At 47.7% G+C, this 17,955-nt stretch overlaps 2 protein-coding genes across 2 annotated transcripts; both read right to left on the minus strand.

Moving 5' to 3' along the window:
- Window positions 1–9,410: 9,410 nt before the first annotated feature.
- Window positions 9,411–13,750, minus strand: LOC149342978 (facilitated trehalose transporter Tret1-like). The gene is made up of 3 exons (XM_089542268.1): window positions 13,437–13,750; window positions 11,099–11,371; window positions 9,411–10,045 (listed from the first exon to the last, which is right to left on the minus strand). Exons 1-3 carry the CDS (start codon window positions 13,715–13,717, stop codon window positions 9,700–9,702), a joined length of 900 nt encoding a protein of 299 aa, XP_089398394.1. The 5' UTR covers window positions 13,718–13,750; the 3' UTR covers window positions 9,411–9,699.
- A 2,224-nt stretch (window positions 13,751–15,974) lies between these two features.
- LOC149342979 (uncharacterized) lies at window positions 15,975–17,955 on the minus strand (the record flags this gene model as incomplete). Its single annotated transcript, XM_089546854.1, has 2 exons — window positions 15,975–16,207; window positions 17,541–17,955. Coding segments are annotated over 2 exons (648 nt in total), but the record flags the coding sequence as incomplete, so codon positions are not given.

Raw genomic sequence — 17,955 nt, forward strand, 5'->3', positions numbered from 1 at the left:
GTACTGAGGCTCGGGAATATGCAAATTGTGTTTTCCGCCAGTCTACCTCACCCCATGATATGCGGTTGGCCTAATCACTCAGAGATAACCATATTAAAGATATTATTTACTCATTTAATTCACAATTGGTTTTTAACTAGCAGCCACGTTTTCCTTGTGCAGCATCGTATGATTCCCACTGCACCTTGCACACATCTGCCCATGGCATGCTTGTTAAATAAAATAAAGTTTCCTGGCTCTGCACGTTATCTATGAGAAAGGCTTCGGCGGAGAAACAGAAAAGGCGACACGCGTAGGGCTGTGTAGTTTTTGTTTAAGAAATAACAATTTATTTTTACGCTATATCCTTTCTTCAGGACGTCGCCATCCACATGGACCGTCAGCCAAAGTTGGCAGCCTAGTCGCTCGCGGCAGCGCCTCCCTTCTTATATTCCTACACAGGGTTTATGTGTGTCCGCGTCTGTCCAGCATTGCACCTTTTTATTGAAGCATAAACTAAGAATTATTCTACCCAGTTGCTCTTCAGGTAAACAAGGTATAATGGCATCCTTGTACAACTTAACCCTTATTGCTCGCCATCGTGAGCATTCAGGTACCCTATTGGAGGTCCTGGATGCGCTCCCCCAAAGCAGTGCAATGGTTGGTCGTCATGGAAATCAATATTTTTAATCTGTCGATCTCCACTTTCATTATGGGCAGATCGATGAAGGCGGGATGGACTGCGAAAAAACGACTTCTTTACCCCTTACGACCCTTCTGAAGTTAACAGGGACACTAAGTACAATTGGGAATTGGCCAGCGTCAATAAACTACCCTTTGATTGAGGCTCTCAAACAGAAGATAAAGAAAAATAAATTAGAGAGATAGGGAGTCAGGAAAAGCAGAGCCTTACCGGGATTACAGCTAATACAAAAAAAAAAACGAAAAGGAGCTAATGGAAACAAAATGCACACATTTTAAAGCAATACATGGATGTAGCAAAGAAAAGAGGTAAGGAAAGAGACGAGCCCAAAATCCAAGTCGCCAAGATATTCCGCGACGCAAGCGAAAATAAACAAGAATACAAAGCACGAAAAGACAGCAGTGAGGACAGAGAATTCAAGGCAAGACGGGTGGGTGAAAGAAGACATCCGAGAGCTAGGAGCTGTAAAGTGGAAAAGAGAACAACAGAAGAGAGCGGTAATGTAAAAGCAGAAGATATAAAAAGCATCGAATAATTTTTGCTGAAATTTTTTTGATCGAATTATATGAACCCCGTGGTTGGAATCCCTGTTTCGGAATTCCTTTGGTCGAATCTGCAACGGTGGTCCAGTTTACGAGCTATTTCTGGCCCTCAGGGCCTGCGTTGAGCAGGGCGGCTTGCCAATGGTAAGGTGTTGGGGAAGGAGTGATGCGGGATATTGCCTTTTTTCTCCGGCGGGCCTATTGCATATGTGGTAGAGATCTGTAATTTCTCTACAGAGCTGATGAAAGGAACGGCGGCGCAACAAGGACACTAACAAGAGAGGGGACACCACATGCGCACTCTACCAACTGTTTATTGCATGGAAAGGTGGCATATTTAAACATACAGCTCAGGCAAGACACTCATTGTATTATCGCTCCGAACCCAACACGTGGAAAAGAAGCAGCAACATCAGGATAACAGACAAGAAACCTTTAACCTCTGCAGAAAAAACTAAAAGATTCTGATAACAGAACTTAGAGGAGGCCACCTCGTAGCAAAAGCAGTGTCAAATAATCGTAGCAAAAGCAGAGTCAAACAATCGTAGCAAAAGCAGTAAAAAAAAAGAAAAAATTACAAACGTAGCAAAGGCAGAGTCAAGCGCATTAAGCAAAAACAGTCAGAACCCGAAAAAACAACAAAACTGAAAAGACAAAAAAGAGTAACAAAATTAACAACCCGCCTAAACAAACAACAGACGGCCGCTAGAAATGCAGGGCTGAAAAGATGCACAGTACATGACGTCACAAAAAACTGTCAAGAAAGGACACTTCATTTCTACTGAGGGATACTGAAGAGTCGCTAACCCAAGTGCTTCCCATCTTATTGATCCTAAAAGCCTCAAGAATTTCACGTGCCACCTGATCGCGACTACTGCCCAGAATCCTTATTCCGTTAAGCACTGGCTCACACTTGCAATCTTTACAATGTAGGGGCAAATTCGACCCGCCTCCGTTTTCTAACGATTTTTCATGTTCCCGTGTCCTGTCGTTGATGCAGCGATCCGTCTGGCATCACCATGCATCATGCACCAACTCAATTTCATCATGCACCAACTCGCCCCTCGGGCCATTCTTCTCCACAGTGCCGGCATTCTGGCCTGTAAAGTTTTGGGTACTGGCCGTGTAGTGATTTGGGTGTGCGAGAGGGGCTGGTTTGTGTCCTTATAAATGTAATTTCTTCGTCCTTACTTAATTATTTCGAAGGTTTGGGAAATTATGCTCGCTCTAACCTGTAGTTCTGTAGATTAGCAAAGGTGTAGTATGATCATTCTGCGACGGTGCCCGCGGAGTAATAAATCCCGGTTGAGGTCGTGGGGAATTTCGTTGCCCCGCACCCCTTGATATGGATAATGAACGTTTGTACAGAGAAACATTGGGACAGCTAGAAAACAATGCAGCAGAACACATTTGAAGACGGCAGTGAGACGCGACACAGAGATGAAAAAAAAATTGGCTGTGGCTTGGCTAAGGTTAAGCCTGGATGAGCGAAAAGCTCTCGCTGCTTTTCAGCCAACTGCCAAGCTACCACTTCTGGATCGGTGATGATGATGATGATGTCCTCGGTATCGGTGTTTCCGCGCCGTCCGACTGTTGCTTCTTCTTCTCCTTCCATGGCGAGTGTCTGCGCCTGGTGTATGGGCAAGCGCGCCTCCCAGCTAAATGTAACCAAGCTTTTAAAAAACACGGGGTGTCCTAGCCGTCTGAAACCAAATGAGGGTTGTTTAGAGTCGCGTGACCTAGTCTGCAGTATTTTTTTCGTTCTTCAAGGTTGGCTAATTAGCCAAGCTTAATTAACTTTTTAATTATTGACTTGAGGAACAAAGTGTCAATGGAAAAGTTGTAGATCGCTTTCAGAAACAGCTTACTGAGACACTAAGCGCGCCTATACTGATCAAGCATTCAGGTATACACAGTATGTGCGCGTACGCACGCACACCTACACAAACTGAACGCATGTGCAGAAGCGTTATTTCAGAACTTTTGGAAAGGAATTTGGAACCACACTGAAGATGGAAAAGACGCCGTTGGTGCCAACCCATTTTAAGCACGGATAGTTCAGTAATAACTGTTATCACGAAACAAAGTGCACTTTCGTATGTTTAGTCAGTCCTTTTTCTGAATGTCCTCCAGGAATTATGCGACTAGGACGCAGTTAATTTTCGGTAAACGATAAGTGCCTGCTAACCAGGCTTCTGTGTTCTAACTTCCTTGTGCACAACATGCACTCGTATTCCCTCTCTTGCATACTTTCAGGTCTTGCCATAGTGGACTACAAGACCACTGCCTGCTGTTGCCTTTTAAAAATATTTTTGCCTACATAACACCTTTAACTCGTACGTTTGCCGATGATAAAGGCCTAAGTTTAGTCCCTTGTGTCTGACGATTACTCATTCATTTCGTCCAGTGTTCTCGTACATGCATTCTAAGCAGACGCTCAGAACTATTCGACGCAATCAAATACCGACGACGGATATTACTTCGCGCGCCAGCAATGATTTGTACACTATCAAAGAGTGCACGAGCCGGGAGAGTTTTCACTCGGCCCTATGTCTCGCCCTCGTCCTCGAGGTCGAGTACATTTTTCTGAAACTGCGACGCCTGTTTGTGTTCCCAACGTGTGGTGTTGAGGCGCTATTTTTGTTTACATCTGCGTCGAAGTTCGAAGACGCAGTGTTTGTAGCATATACCAGGGTTTTAAATGACGTCGTCCCGCTAGCCCGCGAGACGTATTCCGCTGCGCGCTGGGCCACGTCAGTAGTGACGTTTGCAGAGAGCTGCGGCGGGTTTGCAGGGCCGTCATTTCCGTCGTCCACCGGCTTGAAGGTCGTTGCGTGAGCCTGCTGAATGGCGATGACTACGAACGCAGACAGCACCGAAACAATGGTGAATAAGGAGAAGAAGTAGAGCAGTATGAACGGCACCCAGGTTGGGCGGCCACCGGTGGGGACAGTCCCTTCGGGTGACGCTGGAGCTTCTCTGGCATCGTTGGGCTCCGGGTTTGGTCCTGGACCGGCAGCGCCGCCAGCGTGTACTGCACCCTGGACTTGACCTTGTTCTTTCGCCGGGTTGACCGCGGGTTCAATGAGTGGGGGCAGAGGCTGGAAGAACAATTGGATCACAGTCATTCTTTATCCTGCTCACTTCCGATTTTGATTCTATAAAATGCAGTAACAACGCATCACGTCAGCAGCTAATCACTGAACCAAAAAAAAAAGGGGTGGACAAGTTGGTGGAGGGACGAGCAATTGAAATGCTGCAGCGTAGCTCATTGATACTTACACTTCAAAGCTGTAGTAAACAATTTAGACGCTGGCTAGAATGCCACCACAAGCCACTCTGCAGCGACAGCTGTAGAAGGTGCTTTGGGTGAAATCATGTCGTCGTCGGCGTCGTCCACGCATCTGGCAACAAGCGCAACCGGAATCAGACGCACGTCCTCGCGTTTTTGACAAATGCAGCGCGCCGTGAGGGTACGTAACCATGACCGTGGCCGTTTGCGTAATCGTATGTAACGCCTATCCTAAACGCATAATGTTGTGAGTGGGTGTGAATGTGCAGCTTTTTAATTTCATTGCGTTGAATCTTTAGCTGTTGTTTCTGTACTCTACTTGCCGTCATTGCTCCTTAGTATACTTGCCTGATTGTGGTACCGTTGCTAAAAGAATCTGACACTCAAAATTATGTTGCTTCAAATACAGAAATTAGCATGCACGCATTGATGCCATCTATCCTTCATGAAAATCTTAAAGCGCTCCACACAGCCGCCGCCGAGACCTGTTGTTCCCAAAATTTTGTCTCGTTCTCACCAACATCGGAGAACTCCGAAATTATATCTATAGAAGCTATTCTGTATAGTTACACGGCGAACATCTATCTAGCAGCACGTCTAAATTTTGTTTTTACTGCCATGCTCTCAAAGCAAAGTGAGAGTCTGCTTGCGAACCACTCACGCATCGACGCAGACACGTGGTTCCGCGCCCGCTGATTCTCCTTCCAGTTGTGTATGGCGCTGCCGCAGTATGGCTTCCGTTTCGCCATAATCACCAAATGCGGGCTCTAAAGAAATTCACAATATCTCACGTATGGTAGGGGCAGCGAGTGTTCTGTCAGTCTGAAATACTTGTTATGTCTCAACAAAAATGATCCAGAGCTGTGTGACTGTGCGCTGAGCGTTCTCGGACAGCTGCTATCTCCGGCGTCATCTTCCAGCGAACGAACAAGGGCAACTTCGCAGTCCCTTCGTTCCTTACGACGAAGACTCCAGCGCCAACACAGCAGCATGCAAGCTTGGGCACCCTAGCCTCTGCATCATGTACTCGATAATATGTAATTCTTGAATATATCTGTTTTGTTCTAACAGAGTCTAGTGGTGTCTCTTTGCCTCTCCATTCCGTGTGGACCCGCGCAGTATGCGGGGTCGTCACAACTGTTCCCTTCAACTCGGGAGAACAGTGGCACACGCCATCCGCTTCGCTTTGTATTGGGCAGAGCCAAAGAGGAATTTACGACCACAGAACAAAGCTATTGCCGCTCGCTCGCTCGCTCGCTCGCTCGCTCACTCACTCACTCACTCACTCACTCACTCACTCACTCACTCACTCACTCACTCACTCACTCACTCACTCACTCACTCACTCACTCACTCACTCACTCACTCACTCACTCACTCACTCACTCACTCACTCACTCACTCACTCACTCACTCACTCACTCACTCACTCACTCACTCACTCACTCACTCACTCACTCACTCACTCACTCACTCACTCACTCACTCACTCACTCACTCACTCACTCACTCACTCACTCACTCACTCACTCACTCACTCACTCACTCTCACTCACTCACTCACTCACTCACTCACTCACTCACTCACTCACTCACTCACTCACTCACTCACAATATAGTTCTTTTGCTGCAGCTGCGCCACCAAAAGAAGTACACAACTCACTCGCAGCACATCGTTCCAATGCGGGCCGGGCTTGTTCGAGGCCTGGTAGGTCGGTTTCTGCGGAAGAGCAGCTGGGGCGCTGGGAGCCGCAGCAACGCCAGGCAGCGCATTCGGAGGCGCCGCAGGGGCTCCTGCCTTTATAGGCGCGGACACTCCGGTAGGAGGAGTTGCGTAGACGCTTTCGGGACTCTGCGCCCCTGACCGCAGCCCCGAGTCCGCTGGTTGCTGCTGAGCCTGCTGAATCTTCGGAGGCATGGCGGATGGGCGCTCCTTCTTCTTCTTCTCCCTCGTCGTAAAGAAAAGCTGGTTGTTTTAAGGCGAAAGTATTTAATGGCTCATACTGTCGTCCGTCTGTTAACAAAGCGTGTCACACGCTTTTAACTCGGGAACTAAAAAAGATACAACGAAACCAATGGTTGCTTCAGATAGAGGAGGAAAAAATGTACCTAGAAGCCAAGTTTTGATGAGTGCAGATTAATTAGTTAATTAATAATAGGCAAAAATGTCGAAATAGCGCGGACGTTCATATAGCCACGGGAACAATGTGACGTCACATCCACCGGAAGTCGTTACGGCATAGTGAAACTTGCCCCAGAATGGTCGGAAAAACGTCGGCTTTGTGTCAAATTAGATTGAAAAATGTACATTTAAGCGTAATTAAAACATAAGATCCCCGAAAGATGTATAATTTAGGCATCGATATAGCCACGGTAACGGTGTGACGTCACATCAACCGGAAGTCATCACGGCTTTCGCCTCTCAGCACTTTAGTTGCCAAACTGTCCTCACAATTTTTATCTCTGTCATCCTGTAGCCGCAGTGCATGATCATGTTATTCTCCGCCATTTGCTTCATCGCAAAGGATGCGGTGTGGTAGCTTGCACGTAGCTTTGGCACAACGAATATCACACTTCACTAGAGGGGAGGGTATGCTTCTAACCGCTGTGAGTAGTGGTCGCTCCTGCTTGTAATCAGTTACGATTTCGTCTCCCAGAAACTAATAAAATACAGTCACAATGAAAATGACAGCTACTCTTGTTATGATTAGCTATTTTTATAGCTAACTAATACACACGTGATACAGGCCATACTAAAAGGAGGATATAAACGGGAAATATTCTAGAAAAGCTCAAAATATCTGTTATAAGACCAGTCTATAAGAAGGGCAAAAAATAATGTTAATAACTACAGACCTATATCTCTCCTTCCTGTAATTTCTCATTTTATGGGAAAAATACATAGTAAAGATGATTACTGCGTTTTGTGAAAAACATCTGTTGGCGACAAACCAATATTAGTTCAAAAAGAGAAAAAGCACTGCCACATTACTGGAAGATTCTTCTGAACTTGTAAACTCAAAAACTGATGAAAATGATGTAATAGTCATACTGCTGCTGGATCTTACGAAAACATTCTCGAGGCACCCTTGACAGCGAAATTTTGTTAGGCAGACTTGAGGTTCATATGAAGCTTGGTTCGATTTTATTTCACAAATCGGAAGCAAAGTGTCAAAATCGGAAAGGAGTTAAGCGAAATTTAACTAAACATGGCTTACCGCAATGCTTTCCCTTCGTTCCTTGTTATTAAAGTTTTATGTGAATGATTTAGAAAGTTAAATTTAAAGCCTCATATATTTCAGATTTCAGTTTGCTGATACTGCTTTAATTATAGCGCATCACCAGCTTGAACACGCTGTAAACTGTCTCCAGAATGATATTCATGAAATAAATAAGCACGTGACGCTGTTGGGATCGGAACCCACGAAATTCGAAGGACGTGGGTCCTGATCTCATCGGCGGCTTGTGGACGTTTCTTCATCTGCTTTTATTAATCTGTCATCGATGAAAAACTACAAATTATAAAAAAGGACATCACCCACGCTTCTTGGTTTCGATGGCTGTTGGCTTCCGTCACGTATGCCATAACGAGCACATGTTTTTCCTTTACTTGTATCCATGGATGTATGTGTGTGACATACGTGAATTACCTCATCGCCATCAGGTTATCGTCGTGGTTCTTGCTGTCTATTGACCAGTGATTTAACACGCCCTGTGCTACACACCGGTAATCGTGTTGTGAACATGTCTTGTGGGGGAGATGTGCATGAGTGTGTGTGCCAGCAGCGTTTCCGTGCTAGGTTTCTTAGGGGACAAGGATGAGGGGGTGTAAAAGGAAAAGTAGAAAAGGATAAGGTGCACAATCAAAGTCTGTCGTTCAAACATGACGCCCTCAGGTAACCACAACACACTGAAACTTCTACTGCAGGCTATATATGGGTACCCCTTACACTTATAAAAATGGTCTATAGACAGTCTAGACTTCTTCCTATAGATATTGCTTTTTGTCTATTCATAGTCTATAGCCTGTCTATAGACAAAGGTCTACTAAAACTGTGTGGCCATAAATCTTTAGATTGTCTATGGAATGTCTATGCGATTTTTATTGCGTATAGACTGTTCTGTAGGAATTGTCTATAGACAGTCTGTAAACTTCATAGACAGAAGTTTATTGACACTCTATAGTGTGTCTAAAACTTCTTTTGTAAGGTAAACCGGGCGGCAATTTTCGACGTCGTTAGGATGATCGTTTCCGTATACGTTAGCAGTACCCTTTCAAGCTTGAGCTTTTTTGGGTATAGTCCCGATAAAAATGCCTGAATAAATATTCTTTCTAAGGGTACAGATCTCTCGCAATGCTGTCAAAACATAAGCGCTAGGAACCAGCCGCGTGCTATATCATACATGCTTATTTCTTGAGCTATCAGCAGCGTGTATTTACGGTAGTCATCGGTGGCTCACTGCGCTGAACAGTTCACAGGCATGCCTATGTGCGAGCCGTTTGCATACGCGCATTAGGTGGCCCATTATAAATTAAAGCAACGCGAAGAAAGGCGCTTAACAAACGCATAGCAGATATGTAGTCGAAACCGGAACAGTTTGCAATCAAAAACGTACGACTGCAATATACCATCAAGAGGGACATAGCAGCTCTTTCCTTCCACTCTGGGGTAGGGAACAGTCGTGCCGGCAAGGTCCTTTCGGTAAAACGCGATTAATCAGTGACTTGCGTACACAAGAGAGTCTCCAAAGAATTACGCAGCGTTGCTAGTAGGCGACGAAATCCGCTAGAAAACAAGGATTTTGAGACACACAATCTGAGCATATAGCATGGCCAGCATGGACTTGGAAAAAGGCCAGAGAAACAAAACACCTTCAAAAGACGAATTTTTTTTTTATTCGAGGTGTTTGCCATTAGGCATAATGTAAAAGGGAAATAAAGTTATAAGAATGAGTGTAAACAAGCCTCGCTTAAAAAGTGGCAAAAGTTCACGATAAAGCGATTATCATGAGTCCACTTGCGATAGTCGCCTGCAACGAAATAAAAAAAAGGAAAAAGACGAATTGACACTAAGTTATTTATTTCGCCTTTACGGCGATAGGCAGCGTTTTTTTTTCTCTCTCATATCTAAACTCAGCGTTCTAAAACCGTAGTGATCAAATCAGGCAGCAAAATCTGCCAGTCATCCCCGTTCTATGTCTTCCAGAGTGCAACCTTCCGTCTCGGGGATGAGGATGACGACGGTCGCAGCGATGAGGAGCACAACCATGCTCAGCGTGAGCAGGGAAGCTCTTTGGTTGAAGGCGTTGAGCACATCCGCGTCGAAGTGGAGCACCAGGAATGCCACGATCCAGCGCGACGCCCACACGAGCGATGACGCCGGGTGTCGCAGCGTCGATGGCAGCAGCTCGCCGGTGAGCAGCACCGGAAGGTGGCACAAGCCCACCGAGTAGGCCACCACCAGCAGGGTGACCGAGAGAACGGCGCCCGAGCTGGTCACCGATGGCTGCTCGTCCACGGACCACTTACTGAGGTCAGAAAGCGGAGGAAAAGGAGAGCTCTACACTCTAAACAAGAAAGGAGTAAAAAGGAGGAAGCTGTCCTCTTGCGTACTTTCTTTTATAAAAGGGTGTGCGCTATAGGACAGCTTACTCCCTTTGCTCCCATATAAGTGTATTAGTGTTTAGAGAGCACATTTCAATACAAAGCCAACAATCGAACACCGTACTCATTCAGCTGCAATTCGAAGAGACGGTAGAAATGGTAGGTTCATTTTTGCTATAAATCTGCCTTGCGGTGTAATGACAAGGGTATCTTCTAAGTCTATTGTCCACTATAACAACGCGGATACTCAGAAGCCTTGTCCGCCTGATTTGCCACCACTCTGGCGCTGTCGGTACTAACTGCGACAGAACTATGGAATTAGACCCGCCGCAATGGCGTAGTGGTTATGGCGTTTGGCTGCTGAGTCCTAAGGACCCAGGTGCAATCCCGGTTACGGCGGCAGCGTTGCTTTGGAGGCGAAATGCAAAACGCCAGTCGACTGTGCGAAAAAGTATAAGCATGGGCGAGTTGGTAGGTACTCATTCTAAAACAGCGCGAACAGGACATGGAAGTAGACGTGTTGTACGTTTCCTTCTTTGTCCGTGTCCTGTCCGCGCTGTTTTAGAGTGAATACTCTGTGACGTCAGCGCACGTTAACGAATCCCAGGCAGTCGAAATTCAAACGGAACCTACGGCGTCCTTATATACTGAATCTTTCATAGCATTGGGGCGTAAACAAAATACCCTACCACCGTATAACTAAGCAGCAGAAAGGACACAAGGACGTCGAAGAAACATAAAGACGAGGACGACGTCCTTGTGTCCTTTCTGCTGCTCAGTTATAAGATCATGAACCAACTAGCTCACCTATCCACATTATCACCATACCATAGTACGATCCGAGGAATTGCAGCGGGGGTTGGAATGAGCTGGTCAGTCCACCCAAACCATTACAGAATCAGCTTTCCAGTGGTTGACAAAGGTCGGAGCTGCACACACACGTAAGGGTTAAGGGTTAACTAGCTGGAGGAGCTCACCTGAAGCGTAGGTACTCGAGCGGCCGGAAGATGAACAGGGTGCCAGCCACCAGACTAGCCGAGGCGCCAAGCAGCCTTTGGCGTTTGGCTATGCTCGTCCCGGCGGAGCACACGGCGGCACACCCGACGTGGAGGGCCACTAAGAACGCGGCCATTGCCTGCGCGGGCATGTCGGCCACCGCAGCGCCCATCACCTGTACCGCACGCAGCAGGCACAGCTGGGCGCAGGACAGGTTCTGGAGAAGCTGCAGCAGCAGGCAAGCGGCCACCAGCCTGTGGGCGGAAACAGCAATATCACAGTACTGATAAATTGATTTTTTGAGGAAAGGAAATGGCGCAGTATCTGTCTCTCATATCTCGGCGGACACCTGAACCGCGCCGCAAGGGAAGGGAGGATGGTAGGAGTGAAAGAAGAAATAGAGAAAGAGGTGCCGTTGTGGAGGTCTCCGGAATAATTTAGACCACGTGGGGATCTTTAACATGCACCGACATCGCACAGTACACGGGCGCCTTCTGCGTTTCGCCTCCATCGAAACGCGGCAGCCGCGGTCGGGTTCGAACCCGGGTACCCCGGCTCGGTAGACGAGCGCCTTAACCCCTGAGCCACCGCGGCGGGTTCTCTAGCGAAATACGACGAGCGCCTTTTGAGAACGTGCGGAGCGCAGGTGAACAAAAGTGTACTGGAGGCCTCATACCAAACAATTCTAGACAAAAGCATTTTTGAACGGGAAAGGGTTTACGTCGGCATTTTTTTCATATATTGTAAAATTTCATTATAACAATCAATATAACCCTCAGATCTCTCGTCGGCAGGCTTGGATGTTTTTGGTATTAACGTTATTGCTACCGTCAAAAGCGTTCCACATTGGTTTGCTGTCGTAGTCTTAACGGCTCGATGTGAGTGATGGAAGAAATTTAAAAGAAAGATTTTGCTATGCATAGGAAGAATTGAACATTACCATCAATATTTCCATACTTTAAAGTTTTCCAATATCAAAAATTTTTGTCCAAGAAAAACGGGCGTGAAATGAATTGCTGCATGGAAAAAGAGCCCTGCTTAGAATGGCATTGTGAAAGGGGTGTTATTTTTAATTTTTATCATAATTTTAGAGACTAAGATTGAACATTTACTGATAGCGATACTTAGGACTTCATTCGACCCAAGTGTTGTGAATTGGGCTTGTTGATTGACGTTCAGATTTTAACTCGTGGTGTATCCTTCCTTATGCCCGTGTTTCAGATGTGAGCTTCATTCGACTTCCTAAAAACTTCATTGCATTTTTCGTGCGAAATAGGCAGATGATATAAGCTACCTGTTGACCTAAAATTTACCTAAACGTAACGTCAATTGAGTTAGCTGCGTGAGGCAAGTATATACTTTCAAGCGGAAAGTAGTTGAGTGCTACATGAAATCTGCAAAACTGATTTTCCAACACTCGCTTTATTCTTTAAGCACATCTGGCAAATACACAGGGCAATGAAAATACCTGCGTCATATATTCCCTCCTTCAAATTCCCGCACGCCACTGGCAACACTTTTCGGGGCTAGTTGGGGACGCACTGCATTCTTGAAAAAGTAATCTAGCGCTACATTTCAAGACAACGACACAGAAAGAACTGGACAGAACGGGCGCTGTCAAGCTCTTTCAGTGCTCTCGTCTTAAAATGTAGCGCTAGATTACTTTTTCAAGAATAGAATGCCACTCGTTTCTCATTTTCGGCCGCTGCTGTGAGGCCTAAAAGTTGCCATGGGTAAAGTAGATATCAAAGCACTCGAGTGCGGTTTTGAGCGCACTCGCGAGAGTAACTGCCTAGTGAGAGTACTTATCTAGCGAGAGTAGCTATATAGCGAGGGTAGCTATATAGCACACTACCATTTAAAATCAGTGCGCTAGAGGACAAATTACTCACCTTTTACTCCTTTCTGTTCAGAGTGTATGTAAGCTAATTGGGCGGCGTTCATTTGCGTGAGTATGCAGAACATCTTCCATGTTGCTTCCTTCCACACGTGCTAAGGGGGTGGGTTGGTGGGAAACGACGGAGCTATAACGATTTTTTATCGCGTCTCTGCTGTGGCACAGAGCAGTCAGTAAAAAGTACGGGACTTTGAAAGTCCACTTGGACTTTAAACAGAATGCGTGCCCCATTCTCCCCGCTTTTCTTTCATGGAACAAAGTTTTTCAGCAGATAGGTGCACGGCAACGAAGGACTCCTTTTTGGCATGACTGAGAGACCCCACTCATTTCTGTGTTCCCTGCTGTTAAGCGCATGCATGTATACTAGATGAGCAGAGTCACAAAGTCGGTTGAAGTGCAGATTATAATAGATAAATGCCCACCTGGCTTGCGTCGGCCAGCGGGGGTGAGCGGGTTCGGGCTGTGCTGGCGGAGCCCCCGCGAGGTGCTGGTGTCGGAAGTCCGGCGGCGGGTCAATGCCGTACAGTCGCATTACGGCCGTGTCGGCGTCCAGCCCACGGCCGCGCATCTGCAGCCAGCGTGGGTTCTCGACCACGTAGCCATGCAGCGCCAACACGGGCACCGAGGCCAGTGCACAGCCGCCCGCCTGTAGCTCCCACTCGAGGCCGCCCAGCAGGTAGGCGACCAGAACGCCTGCGCTCATCGCCACCTGCGCCCAGTACCGGCCGTGTACTGAAAACGACGCATCACCCTTTACTTGGCAAGAAATGCGTTACTGCAGTAGGAGGAAGTCATGACCGTTTACTCCAGGCTTGTGGCGGAAAAGGGGAAGGGTTTGGTTTATTGTTTAGTTTATGGGGGTTTAACGCCTCAATGCGACTCAGCCTATGAGCGACGCCGTAGTGAAGGGCTCCGGAGATTTCGACCACCTGGGGTTCTTTAACGTGCACTGACATCGCATAGTACACGGGCCTCTAGAATTTCGCATCCTTCGAAATTCGGCCGCCAGGGCCGTGATCGAACCCGCGTCTTTCGTGTCAGCAGCCGAGCGCCATAACTACTGAGCCACCGCGACGGCGGAATGGGAATGGGAATAGAGAGGCTGTGGAGGTAACAAGTGATGGTGTCGCCCCCAATGCAATCGTCCTTCTCTGGCGACTTAGTCAACCAAAATCTGCCCAGCTGCCATGCCTTTGTCCCGCGACGTCTTTAGTTACGGGATGTATTGGAGCTTCCGTTTCCAGTAAAGGGCAGGCGTGATTCGTAATCCTCTACCATGTGCACTTATAATGTTGTGTGCACATATTCCTTTTTTTATCATGATGGTAATGCAACAGCTGGAAACTCTTTCGTTGCAACACTTTTACCGTCTCGAGTCAGTGACAGGACACTGATGTCTTTCTGCATCAAACGATACTTTGAAATTACAGCAAGAGATGAGTTTCATTGTGTGAATAATGAAGTGAAGTAACTGTGAGGTGCCTCGTTTTAAAGCTTCTACATTCTTCTACATCCCCTGTTGTGAATGGCCTTTGTTAATGCGATAGCATTACAGTTGTCGTCACACCGAGACGAAACTTCCCTATTGGTCAAGACCGTGATGACGTCACAACTGCCTCGTGAACAAGAAGTAATCCCATCGCGCCGCGCATTTGGGAAACCATCAGCAAATAGGAGTTGGGGCTTAGACAGCATCGACATCGCTGCCCGAGAGGGCAAGAGTAGGAGGCGGCGTCAGAGTGTTAGGTAGGGAGCTGACGTAATAAATAAATAAAAAAAACTTGGTCGATCGTGGGTGCATAGTTTGAATGCGTTAGCATTTCCTGCTGCTGCTTATTCTGTCGTAGCTAATACGCATATATACCGAACTGGCCATTCTCTAATTTAAGCACATAGGTCACTGGGAGCCCTCACACCAGTCTTGGCGCAGTAGTGAAGCGGTTAAGCGATGCACCATTGCCCTGAGATGGCAGGTGCTGCCACCGGTGGGGCTTATAAGACCCAGGTTACTCTTTCTGAGCAACCTCTCGCGAGCAGTCATTAATTTAGCTGTCAGCAGCCACGGTGGACGGTTTGTTGAGAGTCAAGTCGGTTGCAGGTTGCCACATGCCAAGGCTGGCAGGTTGTGATTACGTCATAACGTTTCACTGCGTCACGTGTCACGCATGACAGTTGTCGCCATTTCCACTTGCACAAGATTCGCAGGGATTCGATCCCGCGCCGGCGCACAGATCAGCTTCACTAGCCACAGCGTTAGGCGCGTGTTACACTGCCAGTCTCTCGCACTTCGCTTGGGATGTGATCGTCTTCCTAAAATTCCATCCGTGCGCAAATTAGTCCAAACCCAAGATCAAGGCGGCAACCCAAGTAACTCAAGTAAGCCCAAATGGCAATGCGGGACCTCTTTGGATGGTACTATTTAGCCAAGGGGAAATCAAGGCGCGGAGGTCCCCTCGTCAGTTGGCAGCTACTCCTGTTGGATGGGGGCCAGAGAGCTCCCGCCACAAGCATTTGCAAGAGATCCAAAACACATCACTACCGCACTGCATTTTTACGGTGACTTAAGCATCTCTAAAACTTTTTATGGAGTTTATTTCCTGTTTATGAGTAGAAGGGCAGGGACTACCTGCGGTTATTCGATGCTTTTAAATGCAGGCATCATGTGTTCCATAAGTTCCCGATTAAAGTGTTCATGAAAGTTAAAGGCACTCACGGCGTCTGCTTGATTTGATTTGTTCTGCCCGTTATTTTTCCCGTTTGTTAGTCCTTCTGACTCCATTCCGAATGGCGATGCAAGAAAGTGAAATATCTGTTGAATTTGCAAACAGTAAATTAAGTTCATTCTTTATAGTTTCCTTCCGCCACTGAGCTTGAATTTACCATTGGAGCTTTCTGGAAGTAACGCAGGGATTGCGAGACTAGTAGTGTTCCCTGTTAGGTTGGCAATACTGCGCATGCAGTCAGCAGACCTCCGTCAGGCCTCCGAAGATGGCTCTCTTGGACGGAGGGGACACGTCGGCCACGTAGAGGCAGGCACAGTTGGTAACGACGCCCACGCACATGCCGCTGGCCACCCGTGTGACAATGATCAGGCCGACGCTACTGGACGCGGCCAGGAGGCTCCAGAGGACGGCCAGGCCGCCCGAGGAGAGCAGCAGCGTCCTCCGGTATCCCACCAGGTGCAGCACGATACCTGCGTCGCGTACAAAACTAAATCACTCCGATGGACTAAGCAGTACAAGTGTCATGTGTATCCACTCAGCATCATCGCTGACCAGTCCTAGTCTTCGGCACCTATGCGCTGCTAAGGGCCGAACAGAACATTGCCGCCACACTAGAGGAGAGACAAATCTGTGCCAGCAAATGTAGATAAGGAACGCCATGTTAAATGAAAGGAAAGATTCTCAAAATGCTCGGTAAGACGTTCCTTCGCAAAGCGTGTACACGGTGCCAAGTGTTCCCAGAAATCTGGAGAAGGCACTGATAAATGTCTTAGAAACGGAAAAACTTCCAGAAATATAGCGCTAGTGGAGATGTCCCCGTGTCTGTTTCCAGTACGTTGCAAATGAGATGTACTGCAAACGCTGGCGCCACCGCTGCTGTTATGAGCGAAGCTGCTGGTCTGACACCCTGAGTCGTAAAAACAACAACAAAAAAAGTTGAAACGCTGATCGGCGCAATGCTAATAAAGCTTAAAAATGTGTGAAGAAAGGGCCCAGGAGTAAGCATACAGAAAGCTCGTGGTTTGTTTTCTTCGTGCCTAAATCTTGCGTGGGTGGGTCGGTCGCCTCATTTCGTGTTCCTAAGTATCGTGTATGTGCCTAGTCTTCTAGTGGTGTTTACTTGTACTGCCTGTATGTGGATGTAGCAGTTGGAGCACTACTAGTACTAATATTATGACTAGTCCACCAATGTCTACTCCTAGTTATAACGGACCACTGTTTTTAGTGCCGCGCGTGGAGCTGCACAGAGTCGGGTTGGCGGATGGAATAAGCCCTTTTGAAGGGTATAGAATCGCCTCGAGTTGAGCAGGACCGGCAAAACTGGGGACTATATTGAACAGGCATTTGTACGGTATGAAACGTAGGAAGGTTGCTGCTGCTGCTCATAATGATGAAGACCTGTACTAGTGGCTAGCAGTTACGTAAATAATTTCCCACTTTAATCGACGCCACCTTTAAAAAGTAACGTTACTCTCTGCTTTCCGCGGTTTCAGTGACCGTTGGCTGCTGCCCCTATTAGTCTGCTGTTATCCCAGTAGTGTCTAGTCCAGCCTTGGCTACGAATGATGTACTTCGTGTTTTCCGCCTTCACAGCTGTACTACACAATAGTGACGTCGGTGTTCATATGAGATCTGGACGAGGTGTGAATGAGTAGGTGCGACATTGGCGGGTGATTCATGCCCGGCCATATTGTGCTCCCTGTAATGCTCCGAAAGTAGGGAACTTCTTATCGAGAGGGATAAGTTGTAGGCAAAGTGGAACTGAGTGACCCAGAGCTTAGAAGAGGCGGACAGCACACTGACCCGAGAGCAGCGCCCCCACGGTTGCACCCAGGAGCAAGCTGTCGGCGATCCACCGGTTCTCGGGCGGGCTGTTGGGCGTCACGTTGTACCAGGGCTCGTGCTCGATGAAGACCATGGCGGCCGAAGCGAAGCCCAGCGCCGTGCCGGCGCTCATAGCGCCCCAGCAGGCCAGAAGCATGGAGCGCACGTGGTTTCCGAAAAGGTACCCGCTGTCTGTGTCGGTGACGGGCGTGGCACCTTTGGCCCGATGCCGCAGGCGCCTCAACGCATCCATGGCCGCGTTGAACGGCGGCGACTGCACCTCCTCGGTCGAGCTTAGCGGCACCGCTGCAGACGCCGGCTGCGGCACTGCAAGGGAGCCACGACTGCCCTTCGACGCCCTATAAACGCGCCAGTTGACGGTGCGGTAGGTTAT

This window comes from Amblyomma mixtum, chromosome 5, assembly GCF_055824585.1.
Source record: "Amblyomma mixtum isolate Tamu chromosome 5, ASM5582458v1, whole genome shotgun sequence".
Lineage (NCBI taxonomy): Eukaryota > Metazoa > Arthropoda > Arachnida > Ixodida > Ixodidae > Amblyomma > Amblyomma mixtum.